We start from the raw sequence: 22,477 nt of genomic DNA, 5'->3' as shown, positions 1-22,477 counted from the left end.
ACAATAACATTACATGTTGTCCCAATGTTTTATCAATAAACCCTGACAGTATTCGAGGCCACTATTCTGAATGAGCTTCATACTATCCAGTTATGTTGACACTCTAGCATACTGTAGTAATGAAAAACTCGTTGAATGCATGTGGGGACGAGGCTGTCATCATTCGGTGTATGTAGATATGCCTCAGCATACACTCTGGTGTATTTAGAGGCATATAATAACCTGAAATGTAATCAAACTTTAATAAACACAATAGGACTTTAAAGAATATACAGTATATCTAATAAAGTGTACATTAAAATATTGCTCAAATTAAGTTGTGGGGCTTGTACCACTCTTGCGAATTGAAGAAATTCACATGATGTAGACAAGTATCACTAGCAAAAATGTATATTTTGCCAATATTAAGACCATAAAAAGTGCTAGAAATTATGGTTTTCAATATTTTGCTATTTTAATGAATAATTGTCTATTTCCTATGACTTTTAAGAAATCGGGCATTTTGAACTGGAGATAGATCGTTAATTTGCCAGGAGTGTAGCCACATTCTAATATTCCTTATAAATGTTTAATGACTACCTGGTTTGCATTCAAGTTTGAGCTACGAATAGTTACAAGGCTGTCTATACCTTAGGCTAAGGGCGACCTCGCAGCGTTTCCAAGCAAGTACTATTGTGTTAACACAGACTAAGCCGCTATGTTTGAGGAATCGAGTAAACCTTTTATAAGTAGGCACCAAAGTGTTCGATAACTCTTGACCCAAGATTCTTCAGGCATGATAAGAGGCGCAGCGAAGCAGGTCATATATACGCTGCTCTCTAACTCATAGACAATTGATTAACTGGTTTTTAGCCGTCTTAGGCTCAGCTTAGATTTGTACTTTATACTTGGTAAATATTCATGAAATATAATATGTCAGTTATATTCTAAAAAATATGAAATAATATATTTCATATTATAATATAAAATAAAATATGACGAAATATAATATAATTCACACAGGTAGAAACAGAGTACCTAAATGAGCCACAGACATTAGAATATTTTTTGTTGGTATGAGAGTAAATAAATTGAATGCATTAGGAAGTGATGTGGTGGAGGCTGACTCCATACACAGTTTCAAATGTAGATATAATAGTGCCCAGTAGGCTAGGGAACCTGTACACCAGTTGAGAGGTGGACCAATAATCCGAAGCTCAATTAGGCGAGTCACATATGTCCTTACAGCTGAGCAGATAGTGCTTTGGGGTCATAATCCTAAGGGCCCTGGTTTGATTCCAGGTTGAGGCAGAAACAAAAGGGCAGAGTTTTCCACCTGATAGCATTGTTCACTAAGCAGTCAATAGGTACCTTGGGGTTAAACAGCTGCTTCAGGTTGCATCATGGGGATGTTTGTGTATGAGATAAATGTGTAGTAAATATGACAGAAGAAAAACAGGACGGTTTGACAGGCGGGATCTACGAGCCAACAGCTCGATCCTGCAGTCACAAAGAGTAAATATACACACATTGCTTGGAAATTTGACTCTAGTCTTGTTTCCAGGTGCATTTAAGAACATAAATACAATCTTGATATATAACAAATTTTTAATACAGCAATACTGCATAATAGACTAAGATCATACTTGTATAAATTGATAGAGAATGCTGTCGGGGGAACAAGGGTGATGTATATTAACTTGCAGGTTTTTAGCCTACCCTTCCCATGCTTGTGACTCTCCCATCACCAGCACGGAACCCACACTCCCCTGATCCTGTCACCCATCACCAGCATGTAACACCCCCCCCCCTGGCCCTGTCACCCATCACCAGCATGTAACCCTCCCCCCCCCTCCCTGGCCCTGTCACCCATCACCAGCATGTAACCCCCCCCCCTGGCCCTGTCACCCATCACCAGCATGTAACCCCCCCCCCTGGCCCTGTCACCCATCACCAGCATGTAACCCTCCCCCCCCCCTGGCCCTGTCACCCATCACCAGCATGTAACCCCCCCCTGGCCCTGTCACCCATCACCAGCATGTAACCCCCCCCCCTGGCCCTGTCACCCATCACCAGCATGTAACCCTCCCCCCCCCTGGCCCTGTCACCCATCACCAGCATGTAACCCTCCCCCCCCCCTGGCCCTGTCACCCATCACCAGCATTTAACCCCCCCCCTGGTCCTGTCGCCCATCACCAGCATGTAACCCCCCCTCCCTGGTCCTGTCACCCATCACCAGCATGTAACCCCCCCCCCCCTGGTCCTGTCACCCATCACCAGCATGTAACCTCCCCCTGGCCCTGTCACCCATCACCAGCATGTAACCCCACCTCCCTCTTCCTGTCACCCATCACCAGCATGTAACCCCCCCTGGTCCTGTCACCCATCACCAGCATGTAACCCCCCCCCCTGGCCCTGTCACCCATCACCAGCATGTAACCCCCCCCCTGGTCCTGTCACCCATCACCAGCATGTAACCCCCCCCCCCCTGGCCCTGTCACCCATCACCAGCATGTAACCCCCCCCCCCCCTGGTCCTGTCACCCATCACCAGCATGTAACCCCCCCCCCTGGCCCTGTCACCCATCACCAGCACATAACCCACACCCCCTGGTCCTTATACCCATCACCCCAGCACCCCCCCCCCCACGTCTTGCCATCTCACCCATCACATCCATATAACCCTCCTCCCCATAGCTTTCTCAACCATCACCAGCACATAACCCACACCCCCTGGTCCTTATACCCATCACCCCAGCACCCCCCCCCCCACGTCTTGACATCTCACCCATCACATCCATATAACCCCCCTCCCCATAGCTTTCTCAACCATCACCAGAACATAACCCACACCCCATGCTCTCTCATCAATCGCCCACACTCACCCGTCACCAGTATGCACCCCCCTCCCCCCCCCCTCCCGGCATTCTCACCCATCAATTAGTATCCACATCCATTACTGGCATCTATCACCAGCAAGCAACAGTATGAAAGTTATAACAAACCACACGCAGGTAAATATCTAGAGTATTTGAAAATTGCTTCAGTGCAGTTTACAGTTACAGGGCAAAATGAAGAAAAACTAAATTTAGTTGTGCTCGTGGGCAAAAGTTAGGGCAAATTGACATATGCCGGGCATTTGCCATGATGCCGACATTGGTGTGGTCAGGAAATAACCTCATCCATCAATAAACCCCTCATTCATCAATAAATCTCCCACCCCCCCATGAATACTTGTGATTCGCCACCGTCTGCTGCTGCATTAGCCTTTCTGCTGCCCCCTCCCCCTCACAACCTTCCCCCCTGATATCCTGACCCCTACTTTACCACTGCTAGTTACTCTACTCTCTAATATCTTTTGCAGCTACTACTTCTGCCCACTATATATGGAAGACATGGACAAGGTTCGACACGCCATATACATGTTTGTGGATCTATTTGGTCTGTCACGATTTGACAAGGAGTGTCTTATCCGGTTTACGCTGACCGTGAAGAAGAACTATCGGCGTGTTCCTTACCACAACTGGACCCATGGATTCAGTGTCGCAAACTCCATGTACACTATTATTAAGCATGCCCCTAGGGCTTTCCGACCGCTAGAGGTAAGTGATTTTTTCTATAAGTTCTTAAGTACTAACTGGAGATGAGCTAAGGGGGTGAAGAGAATAATGGAAAAACCAGGAAAATGTAAAGGTAGTGACAGTGAAATAAGTAATGAAGTGGGGAGCAGGTCACATAGTGAATAGTAGAGGTAAGGCTAAGAGTGTTGTCAGTTAGAATAACAAAAGTTAGTTGATAGCCCCAAGGGCGTGGATGAGCAGGTCGTAATGTAGGATGGATATATTTTTTACAGCCTTTTGGGCTCAAAGATAAGCAATAGAACCTTTATCCATTCAGTGCAATATAGATTGGTAATGTACACTGAAGGATTTTTCATAGTACAGTAATATAAATGTTGCATCAATAATTTGGGCAAAGAAAATTAATTAAATGGGAGTTTTTTATAATTGAAACCCATACGTGTGATAACGGAAATGACAGTTTTGGTCCCCTCTGGACCCGTCATTATAAAGTCAAAACTGAAGGAAGGAGGGAAAACGCAAGAGCCAATGTGAGGTGCAAGTTTATAAAGGAAAATATGAATACCGAGCTAAAGACAAATCCTTACAAGAAGAATGGAAAACTAAACAAATAAGCAGAGAAGGGAAAGAGAGCACATTTAAAAAGTATATAAAGAAAAATCTAAAAAAAAAAAAAAAAAAAGGGGGGGGGGGGCACCAGAAGAGAAGAAAAGCACAGAGGGACAGTCAGATTATGCTTACTAAGAATGTTAGAGCATTTCATTATGTACTTAGAAAGGTAAGAGTCAACCGCATCAAAGCCATAACTAATTAAGATACAGTATATGTTGGGACTCTGTGTATTGGAGCCAATTCAACAAGGGTGTTATTTTAATTTTCATGTGTGGGGGGGGGTGGGGGGGTTGTTATTTGTTTTTCAGCTACATCCTTGACTTATTCATTGCAAAATCAAGCAAATTTATTATTAATTCTGTCATACAGTGCCTGGCCCTGTACATTGGTTCACTGTGCCATGACCTGGACCACCGTGGCAAGAACAATAAATTTATGCTAGAGACAGAGAGTCCGCTGGCAGCCATCTATACCACCTCCACCCTGGAGCACCATCACTTCAACCAGACTGTCACCATCCTCCAGCAGGTTAATGCCCCATCCCTAAGCAATGTTCTATAGGTGAATCCTGTATAATTTTTTTTTAGCACAGTTTATTTTTACAGAACTTGCAGTAAAGTGGCTAGTACAGTATGTAGGCCTACACTGGATTGGACTCGATTTATTCTGTCATGACCATATTTTTGTAACTGTTGCTATAAAACCTACGTAGTAACTAATTTCTTGGTGATGGCAAACAAATTATTAACATTAAGTGCATTCTTTGAAAAGTACAATCTTGCCGAGCCACAGTGCTGAAGAGGCAACATAAAGTTGATCTTCTCTCTAAGAATAGTGACCCTATGAAATAGACAAGCTGCTGAAGCTGCAATGAAACGTAGAATAGTATGGGAATTCAAAATACTCTTGCAAAGTCATCAGGAAGACTGATCCTCTCCTGACCCCAGCCACAACCACTAGTCTGACTATCGGGTAAAAACTTGTTACTAAAAGAAACGTTGTATGTTGCAGGAAGGCCATAACATCTTTGGGAAATTGACTTCTAATGAGTATAAACAAGTGTTGGGCAACATCAAGCACTGCATTCTTGCCACTGATCTCGCCATGTTTTTCCCCAACAAGGCCAGACTCGCCAAGCTGGTTGAAGATAACCTCTTTGACTGGGAAAATCCAGACCACAGGTAAGATATTTCAGATGCAGTACTATATGTATTCACCTAGTTGTGTTTGCTGGAGTTGAGCTTTGGTCTTTTGGCCCATCTCTCAACTGTCAATCAACTGTTTACTAAATATTTTAAAAGATTATATTCAGACTTTGTTCACATTGCATTGATCTGTCTCTCAATACTGAAGAAAAGAGAGTTGCAAAAAACTTGAGGATGAAGAAACATCTACTAGCTGTAGAATCTTAGATTTATTCTGGTCCAACGTGAGTCTGTTGTATTACAGTATACAGTAATTGTAAATATGCCTGTCTAAAATGCCTGTGCAGTCATGATTATAATTTCACAGTAATTACAAGGGCATCCCTTTTAAATTTTTAGGAGGCCATTAATATGCCTAATTTCCCCAATTATATTTATCCCTAAAATCTACATGTTAACATCTGGTAAAATGTTTTAGAACATTATAATTTAGAAGAAACATGCACCACATTTATATATCCCTATAAGTCAGTGATAAATTTTGCCAATCATTGCATATCATAGGTACTCCTTAACCCTGCAACATATCTGATTCTCTACAGAATCCTCATTGAGGCTATTGCCATGACAGCCTGCGACTTGTGTGCCTCTGCTAAACCTTGGGATGTCCAAGTTGAGACTGTCAAAGTCATCTTCGAGGAATTTTATGAACAGGTAAGACCACTAATGTTTTGTAATACAAAATCTTACAGTAGAGGCAGAAATTTGCCTGAAAGGCTGTGCATGATTAGCAGCCTTATTAAAAACTAAGAGTTGAATGTAATGAAATTCCTCTTACTGGGTGAGCCCACCCCTGGGGCACGGGGTTTAGCTCGAGGCGAGCCACACTTCAAGCTAAACCCGGCCCCAACCCAGAAACCTTCAGACGTTTCTGAACCAGAAGCAGGAGGAGAGGATCAGAAGGTTGAACCACACCTGCAGGGGAAGGAAAAGGACACGTGGATGGAGCCAAGGTGGAGTTCACCAACACCTCCAATTCCTGGTCAATAAAACACAAAGTAGTCCATTTCTGGAGCATCCAAATGGGCACACAACCTAGACCACTCTAGGCAGGCAGTTCAGACCCATAATGTGGTAGTCACCTGATATGCACAAACTTTGTCAGTAGGGTCATAAATGTGAGCCACATGGGGAGCACAAACCCCACAGGACTCTAGGTAGTGTCTTCAACCCAACAGGCAGAGGCAAAATGAATGAGCATTGCCTCGTGGCACGGGCGACAAACTAAGCTCAAATTTTTACAAGGAAAGAATGGGTTTGAAGGGAATATCCTTAGGCCAAACAAACCCATAACAGATTTTCCAAGACCTAAAGAGTAAACCAAGCAAGTGTAGCATCCCTAGCACTGGAGATGTTACAACAGATAAAAAAGTAAGCTGACACAGCCTGGGCTATATAGCTGTGAAGGCCAACCTTGGCATGCTGTATATGCTTGCGAGCTACCATTACACCCCACCAGCCAATGTTCATGCCCAACGGGTCAAGACAAAGAGGCAACAAGACCTGTGACTCACCCTAGGTGAGCACCACCCCAAGCAGGAAAGACTAAGGGAGCAAACTCCCAAACACACCAGAGAAGAGAACTGTCAGTGCAGGGACAGTGACCACGGTGTGCAACTTGCAGTAAAAAAGCCAGCCTTAAGCTTCAAGGAAAAGAAAGTGTACAACTCTACAAGTCTGGTGCGCTCTCCATCTAGACTACTGTATCCAAGCATAGAGACCTCGCCTTCAGAAAGACATGTCTTCCTTGGAGAAAGTTCAACACAGTGACAAAAATCATCCCAGAAATAAGCCACCTCTCATACCAGTAAAGGTTAAGGGCCACAAGACTAACAACACTGCAAACCAGACATGACAGAACTGATATCACTGAGGATATTAATCCAGACCACTTCTTTAAAGGATTAAATGTAACACATTCAAGGTGCAACAACTTCAAGCTCAACAAGCTAGTGTAGGACAGAAAACAGGAGATGCTTCAGGTAAATTTTAAAATACTTTATACCACTGTCTTGCTCTTTATGGCATTGATAGGTATGTAGTTCTGTAGGCTTATTGCACAGGTGAAACCGACATTTCTCAAACTTAATAAGAATTGCAGATATTACTGAGAAAGAGGGATTATTCTTAATTGATCCCTTTCTAAATGTGGTTAATTTAACAAGTATGATGAATAAGTTCTTGAGCACTAACACTGATTACACTATTTTGTTTAATTTGTGAAAGATATGTAATATCATAGTTTTACATACAGGGTGATGCTGAGAAAGCAGCAGGAAAGACGCCTATACCAATGATGGACAGGTCCAAAACAGATGAGCAGGCAGAATCTCAAGTGAGTTCTTTATCTCAAAGAAATACCCACGTGCATGAATTAACTTCTTTGCATTCGTTAGTCATTCAATTAATTACTGTATGCACATTTTGCACATAATATTTGTTTCTTGAAAATATACCAAGATCTATAGAATTTGACTGAATTTTTATAACAAACATTTAGGAAATTTTTAGAAATATTTGTATTTTTGTGATCCACGTTGTAATGGTAAATATGATCTAATTGCAGTATATAATATTTTTCTACTCTTTTGAACTTGGTGAATGAAATCTTGGTAGTTGAGCCTGAGTCTGAAGCCACACTGAAGTTATGTATTTTCACATTATATTCTTTCATTGATCAAGGTTGGATTCCTGTCTGGCATCTGTATTCCATGCTATGAGCTGCTCTACAAGCTCATTCCTGACACAGAGCCTCTGCTCACTGGCTGCAAAAATAACTTGCAAACATGGAAACGTATCGCTGCCGAGCAGACAAAAGACACCAGTAGGAATAAAGAGGAAGATCGTGAAGATACTGATACAGGAATACAAGAGGTTACTGAGGAGGGAGAGTGTGAAGAGACACTAGAAGAAATTGATGATAAGTGTATCTCTGCGAAAGGTGGCACTGGAAAAGACGACGATACCTAAGACAGTGATGTTTTGTTTGATTTTGGAGTGGTTTAGTGTATATAAAATTTACCGGTACAAATACAGTAAGTTCTATTGCCGTTGCAGAGATAGCAAATCAAAATGCAAAGAATGATCTTTTTACAATTACTGTGTACTAACAATTATGCTCCCAAGGATAAGTTACAATTACAGTATATGGAAGCCATAGACATAATTGTTAGAAAAAGTGCCATATTACTTTGAGCAAAGAACTCTTCCATATGAGTGTAGCGCAAGACTGGGTTTTTACACCAGAAATGCAGCGCATATATTTTTCTCTTACAGAATTATTTTAGATGTAATAAAACAAATTTTGATGTTACAAGTAAAATAACTGACAAAAACAGTTTTTATTTTACGGTATGGCATATGATAACCTTGCACTCAGGAGTGAGTGAGGGTACCCAGCAGGCAGAAGACATCAAATTGATGTCATCCTAAGGGCCATGTGAAATCACACCATTATACAGCTACAGACCAAATTTTAAATCCATTTTTTAGGTAAGTCACAAGGCAGAGAGGATATAGAGCAACCTTTGCACCACTTACACAAACTGATTTACTAGAGAAATTAAGAGTCTAAATACCCTGCTAACCATACATACCGGCGTATATGTTGACCCCAAAAATTTAGAGGTGTATTTCAGGTTTAGGCCTATATTCAGTGCATAAAATGACCCCCCTCAAAATAAGGCAGCACCACTGTATGGAAGGAATAACTATGGTATCTCATAAATGTACTGCAACTTAACGAATATTTACCCACATAAAGCAGGTGGTGTCAGTGGTTGCCAAGGACCTGCCTGCCCCACCCCATGCTCCTTCCCTGCCAACCATCAATCCCCCGCTCGCCCTCCTTTCTGGCCACCCTGCCTGTCGTTCTGGCTTCCTCATTCCCTGCTTCCCTCCCTCCCTCCCTCCCTCATCAGTTTGCCAAGAAATTTTGATAATTTCACAAGTGAAGATTATCAAAATAATTGTGATGGGCTGCAAGAGTTATGAGAAGTGGTGTACAAGGAGTGTTAAGCTGAGCATTTCACTTGTTTATCTCTGTGGTAAAGGTTCACATTTTATGTTCAGCAGACAAGTTGACCCCTGGTTTTGGATATACAGTATTCTTTTAGGCTTCAAATGTTGACACATATGCCGGTATATACAGTTTTGAGCTGAACCCAAATAGACAAATTGGTTCCTGGAGGGAGCTTGATACTACATGGCCATATATGACAAAGTTCACTGTGTTCAAACATTTAAATAAGATTTTGATGCTGTTCTGCATAATGTATTAGAAGTGATTATTGAATGGCTGCAGTAGTGGAAGTATGCTGAGGCTTCACTACACAACTCTTCACTATACACAACTATTACCATATCCATCTTCATTACACACAATCATCACTAACACTTTAACAACAGTATTCACTACTCGGGCACTGCTGGGTAGCCCCATCTACAAATCATCATTATCTTCCCAAATTTGATCACCTACTCCTTTCCTTTCCTTTCACCACCTTCCCTACCCTTTACCATCTTCCATACCCTTCACCACCTTCCTTACCTTTAACCTTCTTCCACTATCCTTCAGCACCTTTTCTACCCTTCACCGCCTTCCCTACCCTTCACCGCCTTCCCTACCCTTCACCGCCTTCTTTACCTTTAACCCTCTTCCACTACCCTTCACCGCCTTCCCTACCCTTCACCGCCTTCCCTACCCTTCACCGCCTTCCCTACCCTTCACCGCCTTCCCTACCCTTCACCGCCTTCCCTACCCTTCACTGCCTTCCCTACCCTTCATCGCCTTCCCTACCCTTCACTGCCTTCCCTACCCTTCACCGCCTTCCCTACCCTTCACTGCCTTCCCTACCCTTCACTGCCTTCCCTACCCTTCATCGCCTTCCCTACCCTTCACTGCCTTCCCTACCCCCTCACTGCCACCTCAACTCTTAACTTTCTCTTATCCCTGTAACCATTTTCACTAAACACTGTTTTCATCCAATAAACAAAATACATAATAGAGACTAACATTTAATTATCATTTAGAAAATAATATGCCAGATGAATCTTAGTGATGATAGTCTGCTATTTGGCGAGAATGAAAATTAATAAAGTTTGCCATTTCATGCAAAAGGGGGGGGGGAGGGAGGGAGGGGATGAGGCTTGACCCTAATTCCGCCTATAACCATCCCAAAACAAAACCAGTTGTTCTGCTAAGTTTGGCGAGACTAGCCCTGGTCACCAATTTTGGACAGAGACATTCTCTTATATATGGATAGATGTTTTCATCAATACAGCCATCTTTCTCTTCACCTGATGCCTCTGTTAACATAGCAGGAAAAAAGGTAACTAGGGACAGGTCAATAATTGGCCTTGGGAGACTAAGTTCAAGTACAGGTTTCCTGTCCCCCCCCCAAGAATATGAATCTCCTTTGTGTGTTCTTTCATAAGCACTGTTGCTACAAAAAAATAAGAATGCCTACTGGGCTTATATGTATGTGAACAAATTACTAGTTAAGGCTTACCAAGTAACCAAAACATCAATTTTGAATACTAGCTGACACCTTAGTATAATATATTTTTGTATAAGGTACTGTAAGAATGTTGAGGGAAAAGAATGTGAATCAAGAAGTGTGATAGTGTTATCAGAAGGTTTCCCAGATTTGTGGTATGGCCAGATTTTATTGTATAGAAGTAAGGCAGGTACATGTAATGTCAACAAGGAGACTACAAGTGCTAGAAACAGATTTTCTAGGTAATGTTCAGTTTAGTGCATCCAAAAGCCAAAATAAGGTGCAAAGCTAATATCAAATTTTTAATGTTATGCAGTTTTAACTAATATTAAAACTATATGAAATAACTTTTTGCATTTAACTTGAATATATTATTTCTAAACCCATTAAGATTTTGGGTGCTTTTGAATGTAGGCCTATTGGATTATAGATAATGAATATATAGACTGAGTATGCATATGAAATGTATGTTGACCAGTAAATCCAGTATCATGGAAGAACACTGAAGTAAATATTGCTAATTGCTGGATTATTAGAAACTATGTGAAATGATTACAGAGAAGTAATTTAAGTGAAGAAAGCGAAGAGAATGCAGACAAGCTGGATAAGGATGGTTCAAGATAATTGAGTATGTACAGTAGTGTAGTGTATGAACATTTAGTCAAGGGTGACAGTATAGGAGAAAGGATTATTAGAAAATTGCTGTAGAGCCAAAACACAGAACGACTGAAAGAAATAATATCTATTGGAAGAGCTATATTAATTAATGAACTCGAGCTAAAGACCCAAAATGTGAGTATTTTTGGCTGTGTTTATAAGATGAGTTTTTTTTTTTTATATATTATATATATATAATATATATATATAATAAACATTTTCCAATTACTTGTGGTGTGCTGCAAGGGTGAGATGTGCCTGTGGCTTCCAGCACTTGCAAATTATCATATAGCATAACAGCTTCTGGATTTCTTGCATGGCCTGAGACACAAGTTTCTCAATACAACCCCTGTCCCTTAGTAGTTATCAGAAATATGGCAAAAAGCTAATGTTTCATGTTACAAATAATATATTACCAGTTTTTGTTTTACAAATTTTTAATGTGCCTATAAACTGGGTAATTGTAATGGTTGAAGCCTGAACTTTGTCTAATGGGATATGTCATAAATTTCATATTGTAAATTTTGTTATAAAGTATTTACTATTAAAACCTTATATAAATGGTTATCTACCCACCTACCACTGTACTTAGTTTTGACTAGTATACTAGTGTACTTCTATTGCCATTTATAAATGGTTTATCCATTTCCTGATTATATTAGCCATAAGAATCATTCCACCATATGTTGTGTAATTAGCACATTTCCATATACATAGTCATACTTAAAGTTCTTCCTAATGAAAGAAACCAGTATTTGTTATTTTCTTCACCCTCATTTTACACACTGTCATCTCATTTAAGCTAAGCCCATTAAATTATTCCTAATAATACTATTGCCTTGTATTAGAGTTACTAGTGCTACTGCCTTACTGTAACTACTGTACTCTAATGGCTCCACCCACTCACAGGGACCACTAGGCTTTAATTCTTGGGGAACCATGTAGTTGTCGGAGGTGAAGCTAATTGTAAAGGTTATGACAAATACAGTGAAATTATTTTTGCAAATAGATCCTTAATACTGTATTTCATTTATGTAAATATATATAAGAAACTGTGTACAGTGTATTCACCAATTCTGTAAGTAATTTTCATAGCATGTAGCATTAACATTTTAGAAACTAATGACCAAATATGAGCATCTGTTTACATTACCATCTATAAAGTCTTACCATAGTGACACAGGACAACAACTACATAGAAACAATTATCATAACTAATAACGCTATGCAAAACTAAATGCTATGCGTGTTAGTGACTTTGCAAGAATGTGACCCTCAAACACCAATTGGGTTGCGAGACCTCTCAAAGCCCAACGTACCTTTTTGTATGTATATAAATAAATAAGACAAAGCCACCATAAAATAAACACATGACAACAAATTATAGACTGTACAGCAACTTCCATTGCAGGTAGACAGTCAGACTCATTTAGGACCATCACTGGATTGACATTACTGATGTTTTCTGAACATTGTGTACCTGCTGGATGTTGGCCAACATATTACCAGTTGTAATTACCAACGTAATCACAGCAGTATGTGTACCACTGTAAATGCAGCCACACATGACCTTCATAAGCACAGCAACACATTAACTCAACAAACATAGAAACATGTATGGCCACCATAAACACAGCCACACGCGTGGCCACCATAAACACAGCCACACGCGTGACCACCATAAACACAGCCACACGCGTGACCACCATAAACACAGCCACACGCGTGACCACCATAAACACAGCCACACGCGTGACCACCATAAACACAGCCACACGCGTGGCCACCATAAACACAGCCACACGCGTGACCACCATAAACACAGCCACACGCGTGACCACCATAAACACAGCCACACGCGTGACCACCATAAACACAGCAACACGCGTGATCAACATAAACACAGCAACGTATGTAGCCACCAGAAACACGTGTGACCAATACAGCAACATGTGCAATGAGCAACAACAAACACAGCAAGACATGGCCACCATTAAAAAGAATAACACGCATGAAGCGTGTTATAAACCCAGCATCATACATATAACCCCCAGAAACACAACAATACCATAAACATAGCAACATGTACTGTATGGCCTCTGTAAATACAATGTATTTGGCCCCATAAACAAAGTAGCTCAAGTGTTACGGTTGTCTCCATGACCAACATTAATTTCACCCTTGTCAGGGACTGTAATTTTAAGTTAACAAGTTTAATCGAAAGATTATTTATTATAGAGAAATAGACAAAATGTATATATTATATAAATTTTAGTGTATTAATCTTTAACTAGTGACCTTCAGTTCATCCACAAATATTTAATTAACCTTGTTTCATACTGTATATAATTTAGTAAATGTTCAAAAATATATTTGATCTTGTTTTTATTTGCTTAATTGTCTAATGATATACCTGGAAATGTTATGTCACTGTTTTACTTGAATCACGGTTTTAATATATATCATCTTAGGTTCTGAAAAATAATGAATTAATTCACCTAGGCTTATATAATATGGTGAATTCTTACCTCATTATGGGGCTAGACATTATGCTAGAACATAATGTCTAGACAGAACCAAACTGAAAAAGGCCAAACCTGGCAAACTGGGAAAGAAGCAGATTCCTAGCCTGCTGACATGCACATTGACTGAGAACCCAAACCAGGCAGTTGTCGAGGTAGGCAAACATGAATCCCAAATAGAAGTAGCCAGGTTACCACTGCCCACTCTAACCTGGTAAAAATTCAGCGAACCAGATTCAAGCTGAAAGGCAGAACCTTAAAGCAGTAATCCTGACTCCTAAAATGAAAACCAGACCTCCTAAATTGGGATGTGCCAATGTGCATCTGAGGACACCATCCAAGAATCTATCTGCAAGACCAAGCGAATTCCAACGGTCCGTCTAATTACCTAAAGCTACTCCAAGTTACCCAAAGCTTCCTAGCATTACATAAGTAATGAAGAACTATGATATATTTACTCACTATAATGTTGGTGCTGAATGTAGAACACAAAAAAACTTATTTTTACTCCAAAATATCCTTTTTTAACAAAATTAGACGAAACTAAGTGGCAGGAGACGCTACAGAAAGTAGACGCTCCAAGCGACAATGTTTTGTCTTTGGGTAATTAGATGGACCAAACTTTGTTATAAAATTATATTATTTCTGAGTAAAATTAAGAATTTCACGTTCTACATTCAGCACCAACATTATAGTGAGCAAATATATCATAGTTCTTTATTACTTAACGTAATGCTAGGAAGCTTTGGGTAACTTTGAGGTAGCTTTGGGTAATTAGACAGACCCCCCATAGCTACCCAATGCTACCCCAAAACCTCCTTGCACTACATTGGTAATGAAGAAATATGACATTTTCCGACTATAATGATTTTATTGAATGTAATGTTAATGTATCAATAAGATAGCGACTATTATGTGTATTATTTACTTAACAATATCTTGGCTTTCACTTAAAATATATATTATTTGAAATGTCATATTATTGTTTAAAATTTTGCCTGTTTTCTGAAATATATTAGCATATATGAATGTTAATTCGACAATTGATTGGCTGATGTGTACGGCTCCACACACCCAGAACGAGTCCATTTAATTACCCAAAGTCACTCATAGCTACCCAATGCTACCCCAAAACCTTCTAGCATTACATGAGTAATGACGAAATATGACATATTTATCTACTATAATGATGGTATTGAATGTAGAATTTGGAAAAACAGAGTTTTACTCTAATCTCTGGATACATACATAAGTACATAGTAATTCAAGTTGCAAACACATTCCAGCGAATAACTATCAGCATCTATCTCAAATCAAAATCAGAATGTTTATTCAAGTAAAAGTACATACATAGAAAATGCGTTACAAACAATGTTGGATTTATAGCTAGAGCTAGTACATACAATACCTAAAGCCACTAATACGCACAGCGTTCTGGGCAAAAATATATAACAAAACTATTGTCGTCTGGAGTTAATTTCACTTCCAGACACCTATTTTTAACAACACTTAAATGTTTTCTGGCTATTTATGTTTAATATTATTGTACACTTGCACCAGAGGTGGTATTATATTTATGCATTCTTGTAGTTAATATCATTAATTCAATTTATAACAATTTGAGCAGAGAAGTTTGATGTGTGTACAGGAGGCTGATATGCCAGCAAACACTCTCCAGGCAACAATGTGTCTTGGATAAGTCGCTCCACAACATTGTCGCTTGGACCGTCAACTTGCTTTGGCATCACCAGCTCCTTATTTTTATCTAATTTAGTTATAAAATGATACTTTTTCAGAGTAAAATTATGTTTTTACATGTTCTACATTCAGCACCAACATTATAATGAGTAAATGTATTATATTTATTCATTACTAACAATGCTAGGAAACTTTGGGTAATTAGACGGACCGGTTATGGGTGACTTTGGGTAATTAGATGGATCCGCTCTGGGTGTGGAGAGTTTTAGCTACACACCAGCCAATCAATTGTCTAATTAACATGCATTCATATTAAAATTACATTCAATACCATCATTATAGGGGGGTAAATATGTCATATTTCTTCATTACTTATGTAATGCCAGATGGTTTTGGGGTAGCATTGGGTAACTATGGGTGGCTTTGGGTAATTAGATGGACTCGCTCTGGGTGTGTGGAGCTGTACACATCAGCCAATCAATTGTCTAATTAACATTCATATACTTATACCAATTGACCTTCAAGAATTATATTTCAGAAGACAGACAGAATTGTAAACATTAATGTGACTACATATCAAGGCATATATATTTTTAAGTGAAAGCCAAGATATGGTTAAATAAATAATACCACATAATTGCCGCTATCTTATTGACAAATTAAAATTACATTTAATACCATCATTATAGTTGGTAAATATATATTTCTTCATTACTTACGTAATGCTAGGAATTTTTGAGTAGCATTGGGAAGCCTAATTATAAACCTTAATATGTTCTATACCATCAGAAATTCTTAAAACATACAATATATTTTCAAATATTTGTCATTAGAGTATATATTCTGAAAATAATCATGTATTTTATTTACCCCAAAATAGAGCACAAATATCGTAGTCTCATCCTGTGAGTGGTAATTTATTGTGCACCCCATGCTCATCCCTTTGAGATTATTTACATTTACTCCTTGCTTGATAAGTTCAAGATCTTTTGAGTGCACGAAAAGATGTTTTAGAATTACAGTATTCAAAGGGAATTAGTAATGTATAGCTAGCTCTAAGCAGAGCTGCTATTGTTCCAGTAACTAGTAAAACATTATAATTAACATTTCAGATGAGGTAAGATTTGAGACCACAAAAATCCAGTAGCATTTCTATCATATTCGTCTGTAGTTGAACCATTAAGAATGCCTCTTAAATGTCACCCAAGCACACATGTGTGTGGAGACTAAAGTTATTATCAATAGAAAGCAACAAGGCCAGATGGGTTTATTGCACCATATATGAGAGGATATTCAAAAGGTTCTACATATCATTCAGAATGTCTACGTGAGCAGAAAGACATAAGACGAGTGATGTCAATGGAATCAGATTCTCAGAATCTGTATCCTGGGAATGTGTATGTGTATTAGTCGATAAGAAAGGTGGGATCCAAGAGCTAACAGCTCGATCCTATGGGTACAAATAGCAAATACACAAACAATTCATTTCATGAGGATTCCATCTCATTGTCACCTTATGAAAGATGCAACTCATGAGTTATGCAATGCACTATTCACAGTTCACAAACTAAAATGATACATCGCTGATTTCCCTACAACTGCACTCCCGAAACATTTGTCTTTAAAGTAAATAAATAAATAAAATATACATTGGGACCTCAACCACCCATCCCATGATGGACTGCGGGCCTTGGAATGCAGATATATGCTCAATTAAATTTAGGCATTAATTTTTCTGGATTAAAAATTTCTATAATTTTTCTGTTATAGGTGCAGTTCTTATTCCTACTACTATCTCCTCTACTATACTTTGCTTCTCACCTCTCTCTAGCCTATTTATTGCCTGCATCTATTTCCTCATCACAATCGACTTGAGAATGGTCCAGTACGGACCGAAACGTCGTCGTCCCTTCACCTTCTAGTGTGTGGTCTGGTCAACAATTTTTCTGGACTTCATAGTGAAAGATGTAACACAATGTGTTACATGTATGTGGGGGAAAAGAAAAACCCCACTCTTTGTAACAGTAAGCCCCACTTGGAGGGTCGAAAAACTCAGGTGGGGTCCAACGGGGCCCAAGGCCTCTAAGTCAGCTCCTCCCCAACCCCGGGAACCTCCACGTCAGGCCCTGGGGCGAGTTGTTTTCCAAAACCCCGGCCACACAAGAAAAAACCTGAAAGAGCAGGAAGAGAGTGGGCCCACTGGAGGAACAGACTCGAATGCCTCCATCGCCACCCCGGAAAGGGCAACCCCCTGAAACCGCCCGAGTCTCATAAACCTCTAAACCCTGCCCTGACACAGAAGCCCTCAGATGCTTAGGAGCCAGAAGCAGGGGGGGGGGGAGACCGAATGAATCATAGCAGGGGAAGAATGAGGGGGTGCAGACAGAACCATGGCTGACGTGACCAACACCCCCAAGTCTGGGTCCCTATAAGCATAACTGGGCATCCGGGAAAGCAACAACCTAGCACGTTGCAACAACGTAAACCTATCTTGCAATGCGTGAGCCACCTGCACACAAATAATGTCATCATCAGATTGGGTGAACTGAGTCACAAACAAGCAACAAAGCTCGCAGGACTCTGGGTCGAAGGTGTCACCGACCCAACAGGCAGCATGACGGAGGCAAAAACAATAAGCATCGCCCTGAGACAAGGGGACAGAGCAACCCTCAAACTCACAGAAAGCAAGAGGGGACTCAGATCGCATCCATCGGACCCGAGTGCCCCCATGAGGTTTCCCAGGGCCCCTAGACTGGGTCTGCTAAGGGTAATCCCAGGCACGGTACTGCTAACCGGCGCCCAAGCTACCAACCGACACTGCTAAAGCTGAACCCCCAGGACATGTCCACTACGAGGGCGAAGCAGAGGATACCACCAAAAAAGGAACACACCCTAAGATAACAGGGGAAGTAAACACTAAAGCAAATCCCCCTCCCCCACCACCAGGCAAAAAAGAAAAAAGAAAAACCTCGCAAGAGGACAACGTACCCAGAAGGATCAAAGCCGGATAATGTTATAGGTGAAAATTAGCTGCGCAGTACCCCCCGCACCCCTACCAGTGCAAAAACTACCACTTACCCCAAAAGTAAACAAGGACGGAAACCTCCCAAACACTCGGGGCGGTCGATTGCCAAGCAGCAAATGACCAACATAGGTAGACCCAAGGTGACTTGTGGAAGAGAACCCCAAGCCCCAAGGGTGGTACGTACTTACAGGGCATTTAGAGAAGAGAACCCTAAGCACATGCAGCCCGAGTACCCAGGAATAATACTACCAGCTCACACGCCACTGTAAGAGCAGTACTGAACCAAGGCACAGCTCAACACAAGAGTCTGGAGCTGGAGCCACACGACCGTGATGATGCCTCACACCAGCCAAAGAACTGTGGTGTGGATCGCCGGTGCGGGGTCTGGTGCTCCCCCTTCCGGGAGCTGCGCAGACATGTGGCATGGCTCGTGTGACGTCATGCTCATTTGCTCGTTTTCATTGGGAGGAGTTCTGTACACTCGTTTGTCTATTTTCATTGTTTTAAACCAGAATACGGGTTTGTTTTGGGGCATTTACCTTTCTGGGTACCTGTTCCAGTTGATGGCAGATATAGAATGCCCCAAAATCACATGTACATTTCTATAGGCCATTGCTCCTCGTGCCTCTCTGAGGGGGCCAGGTTCTGGCTCGTGGTCCCTAGTAGGCCTAAAAAAATTCAAAAATGTAAAATATCACCAATTGTTCATTTAGTGTTATTATGCTCTCAGAATAGCATATGATTTTCATTTTCATATGTTTAGAATATAGGTTTTCAGTATAGTTTACTGTAAAAAAAAAATTGTCAATGTTGCATTTGAAATATGCGCAAATTTAGACAACAAAAATTTATAACTCCAAACATTTAGGGTTTATGAAAAATCAATTCTATAGGGAATGTAGAACAGACAGCTGTGCACACTATATGTAAAAATGGTGAGAATTGGTCAGAAACTAGATTTTTGGATACTGAAGTAAGTTGAAATTCTAGATATAGATATAATTGAAGTTGAAGTTATCGACAATGAATAAGGCAGTTCTAATTCATGAATGTACTTGTACGTTTTAATAAACACTGTTTAGCATTCGAAAAAATACCCCCCTCCCCCCCCCCCAAAAAAAAACATACTGTATAGAATAATTATAATGATTTAGGAGAAACATTTAGGGTATACTTTATATAAGTGAAAAACCCTAAACAGGTCCCTAATCATCAAAACAACCTAAAGGTACAAAGAAAATAAAGTTAGAAATCTGTGTGAAAATCAGCCAAAAAAAAATTCAGTCCCAAGTTCTGCAAGTTATGACTGATTTATTTGTTGACTAATTTCATTTTCTCTTCACATTGTTAGGGACTGGTATGCACTCTCCAGGATGTGAAGGTTACACCAAAATCACATAATAAACAAAGGAGGAAAACAAATCCCCTAAAAAAAAAAAAAATTTGGACATTGATGAAAGTAACAGATAACAACATTGGGCAATGTATTTATATGATATATAACAAAATAGAGCATAACAACATGCTTACTTATTATTATGTATTACTCAGCAATGCTATAAAGGCACCAGCTGCATATCCACTTTGTGGACACACACTCCAACCCCTGCCTCGCACAAGCTCTCCGACCCATGCCTCGCACAAGCTCTCCAACCCATGCCTCGCACAAGCTCTCCAACCCATGCCTCGCACAAGCTCTCCGACCCATGCCTCACACAAGCTCTCCAACCCATGCCTCGCACAAGCTCTCCAACCCATGCCTCGCACAAGCTCTCCAACCCCTGCCTCGCACAAGCTCTCCAACCCATGCCTCGCACAAGCTCTCCAACCCATGCCTCGCACAAGCTCTCCGACCCATGCCTCGCACAAGCTCTCCGACCCCTGCCTCGCACAAGCTCTCCAACCCATGCCTCGCACAAGCTCTCCAACCCATGCCTCGCACAAGCTCTCCAACCCCTGCCTCGCACAAGCTCTCCAACCCATGCCTCGCACAAGCTCTCCAACCCCTGCCTTGTACAAGCTCTCCAACCCATGCCTCGCACAAGCTCTCCAACCCCTGCCTCGCACAAGCTCTTCAACCCATGCCTCGCACAAGCTCTCCAACCCCTGCCTCGTACAAGCTCTCCAACCCATGCCTCGCACAAGCTCTCCAACCCCTGCCTCGCACAAGCTCTCCAACCCCTGCCTCGCACAAGCTCTCCAACCCATGCCTCGCACAAGCTCTCCAACCCCTGCCTCGCACAAGCTCTCCAACCCATGCCTCGCACAAGCTCTCCAACCCCTGCCTTGTACAAGCTCTCCAACCCCTGCCTCGCACAAGCTCTCCAACCCCTGCCTCGTACAAGCTCTCCAACCCATGCCTCGCACAAGTTCTCCAACCCCTGCCTCGCACAAGCTCTCCAACCCCTGCCTCGCACAAGCTCTCCAACCCATGCCTCGCACAAGCTCTCCAACCCATGCCTCGCACAAGCTCTCCAACCCATGCCTCGCACAAGCTCTCCAACCCCTGCCTCGTACAAGCTCTCCAACCCATGCCTCGCACAAGCTCTCCAACCCCTGCCTCGCACAAGCTCTCCAACCCATGCCTCGCACAAGCTCTCCGACCCCTGCCTCACACAAGCTCTCCAACTCCTGTGGGAAATTTTCCAAGAGTTTATTATATTTATAAATTAATTAAATGGACTGTATGAATAAATTACATGAGTGGACTGTATGAGGTTTAATGATTACTTGGATGTTCCACCACCACAAAATTCTGGTGGGTAGGTTTAATAATGGTAGATCTACCTAATGAATTAAATGTTTCAATAATTTCAGTGATAACATTTTATGAGTAAATAATAGTTATGGAGTTAATAAACTAACTACAATATCATAACTAAAGGTTTATCAGCTTAGCTGTCAAGAAGGTAATGAGAAGTGCGTCTGACAGTCTCCCGAAATCAGTCAATTCCTAGTCTCAACGTGACGGCGTCGTGGACATGTGATTCACAAGTTGAGATGACCAGCTTTCGTAGGTATACTCCACGCTGTGAAGAACATGCACTATAATTTATATAGAATTATAATAATCTCAACTAATCTCCATAAAAGGGATTAACCGTTTTACAGAATTAAACTTACTCAGGTTATTTTGGTGTTCTACGTCATAACGGCCAGTTGATCTAAAGTTATTATGGCCAGAAAAAACTAATAGATAGTCACTTATCCAACTGGACGTGATGTCCCCAATGTTGGATGAAGCATGCAGCAGCGTCTTGGATTCATAATTGCACAGATGGTCCCAAATTAACGCGATGCTAAGTTGCAAGCTTCCCGGGAGATGTTGTCGTTATGGTTCTCAGAGAGCAAGTGTCGCGTGCGCCCTCTACCTTCCTCTCGGTGCATGGTCTCAGAAGATAAGTCACGATATTAAACTTTGTCCTATTATCTATGAAGACATTACCGACGTTATTTTACATCTTAACATTACACTTCAGATATTGGCAGACGATTTTCCACTATTTATATCATTGGACCAAAGTATCAATAGATAAAAAGCACATACAGTATACGTAAATAATATACAGGTCGTGACTTATTTAATCGGAATCAGCTGATCGCATCTGTGGAAATTTCCACCTAGAGATGGTGGTATAATTTGTTTTAATGAATTAAATCAAGTTCCAATCTAAATTACCTAGCAAATTTAGTAGAGGTTA

At 40.9% G+C, this 22,477-nt stretch overlaps 2 protein-coding genes across 17 annotated transcripts in view; both read left to right on the top strand.

The window, feature by feature from the left end:
- LOC123755059 (probable 3',5'-cyclic phosphodiesterase pde-5) overlaps positions 1-13,903 on the top strand; it is a 187,282-nt gene extending 173,379 nt beyond the window's left edge. For all 16 annotated transcript variants that reach the window (XM_069305477.1, XM_069305476.1, XM_069305478.1 and 13 more), the window contains 6 exons: positions 3,343-3,580; positions 4,541-4,699; positions 5,183-5,352; positions 5,919-6,030; positions 7,631-7,711; positions 8,059-13,903. In XM_069305477.1, coding sequence (XP_069161578.1) covers positions 3,343-3,580; positions 4,541-4,699; positions 5,183-5,352; positions 5,919-6,030; positions 7,631-7,711; positions 8,059-8,346 — 1,048 coding nt within the window. In that variant the 3' untranslated portion in view covers positions 8,347-13,903. The remainder of the gene's footprint in view (positions 1-3,342; positions 3,581-4,540; positions 4,700-5,182; positions 5,353-5,918; positions 6,031-7,630; positions 7,712-8,058) is intronic.
- Positions 13,904-20,432: 6,529 nt separating this feature from the next.
- On the top strand, positions 20,433-21,449 carry LOC123755958 (protein ALEX-like). The gene has a single exon (XM_045738953.2). It carries the CDS (start codon positions 20,433-20,435, stop codon positions 21,447-21,449), a length of 1,017 nt encoding a protein of 338 aa, XP_045594909.2.
- The last annotated feature ends 1,028 nt before the right edge of the window (positions 21,450-22,477 follow it).

This window comes from Procambarus clarkii, chromosome 55 (assembly GCF_040958095.1).
Source record: "Procambarus clarkii isolate CNS0578487 chromosome 55, FALCON_Pclarkii_2.0, whole genome shotgun sequence".
Taxonomy (NCBI): domain Eukaryota; kingdom Metazoa; phylum Arthropoda; class Malacostraca; order Decapoda; family Cambaridae; genus Procambarus; species Procambarus clarkii.
This window is presented reverse-complemented; position numbering and strand designations above follow the sequence as displayed.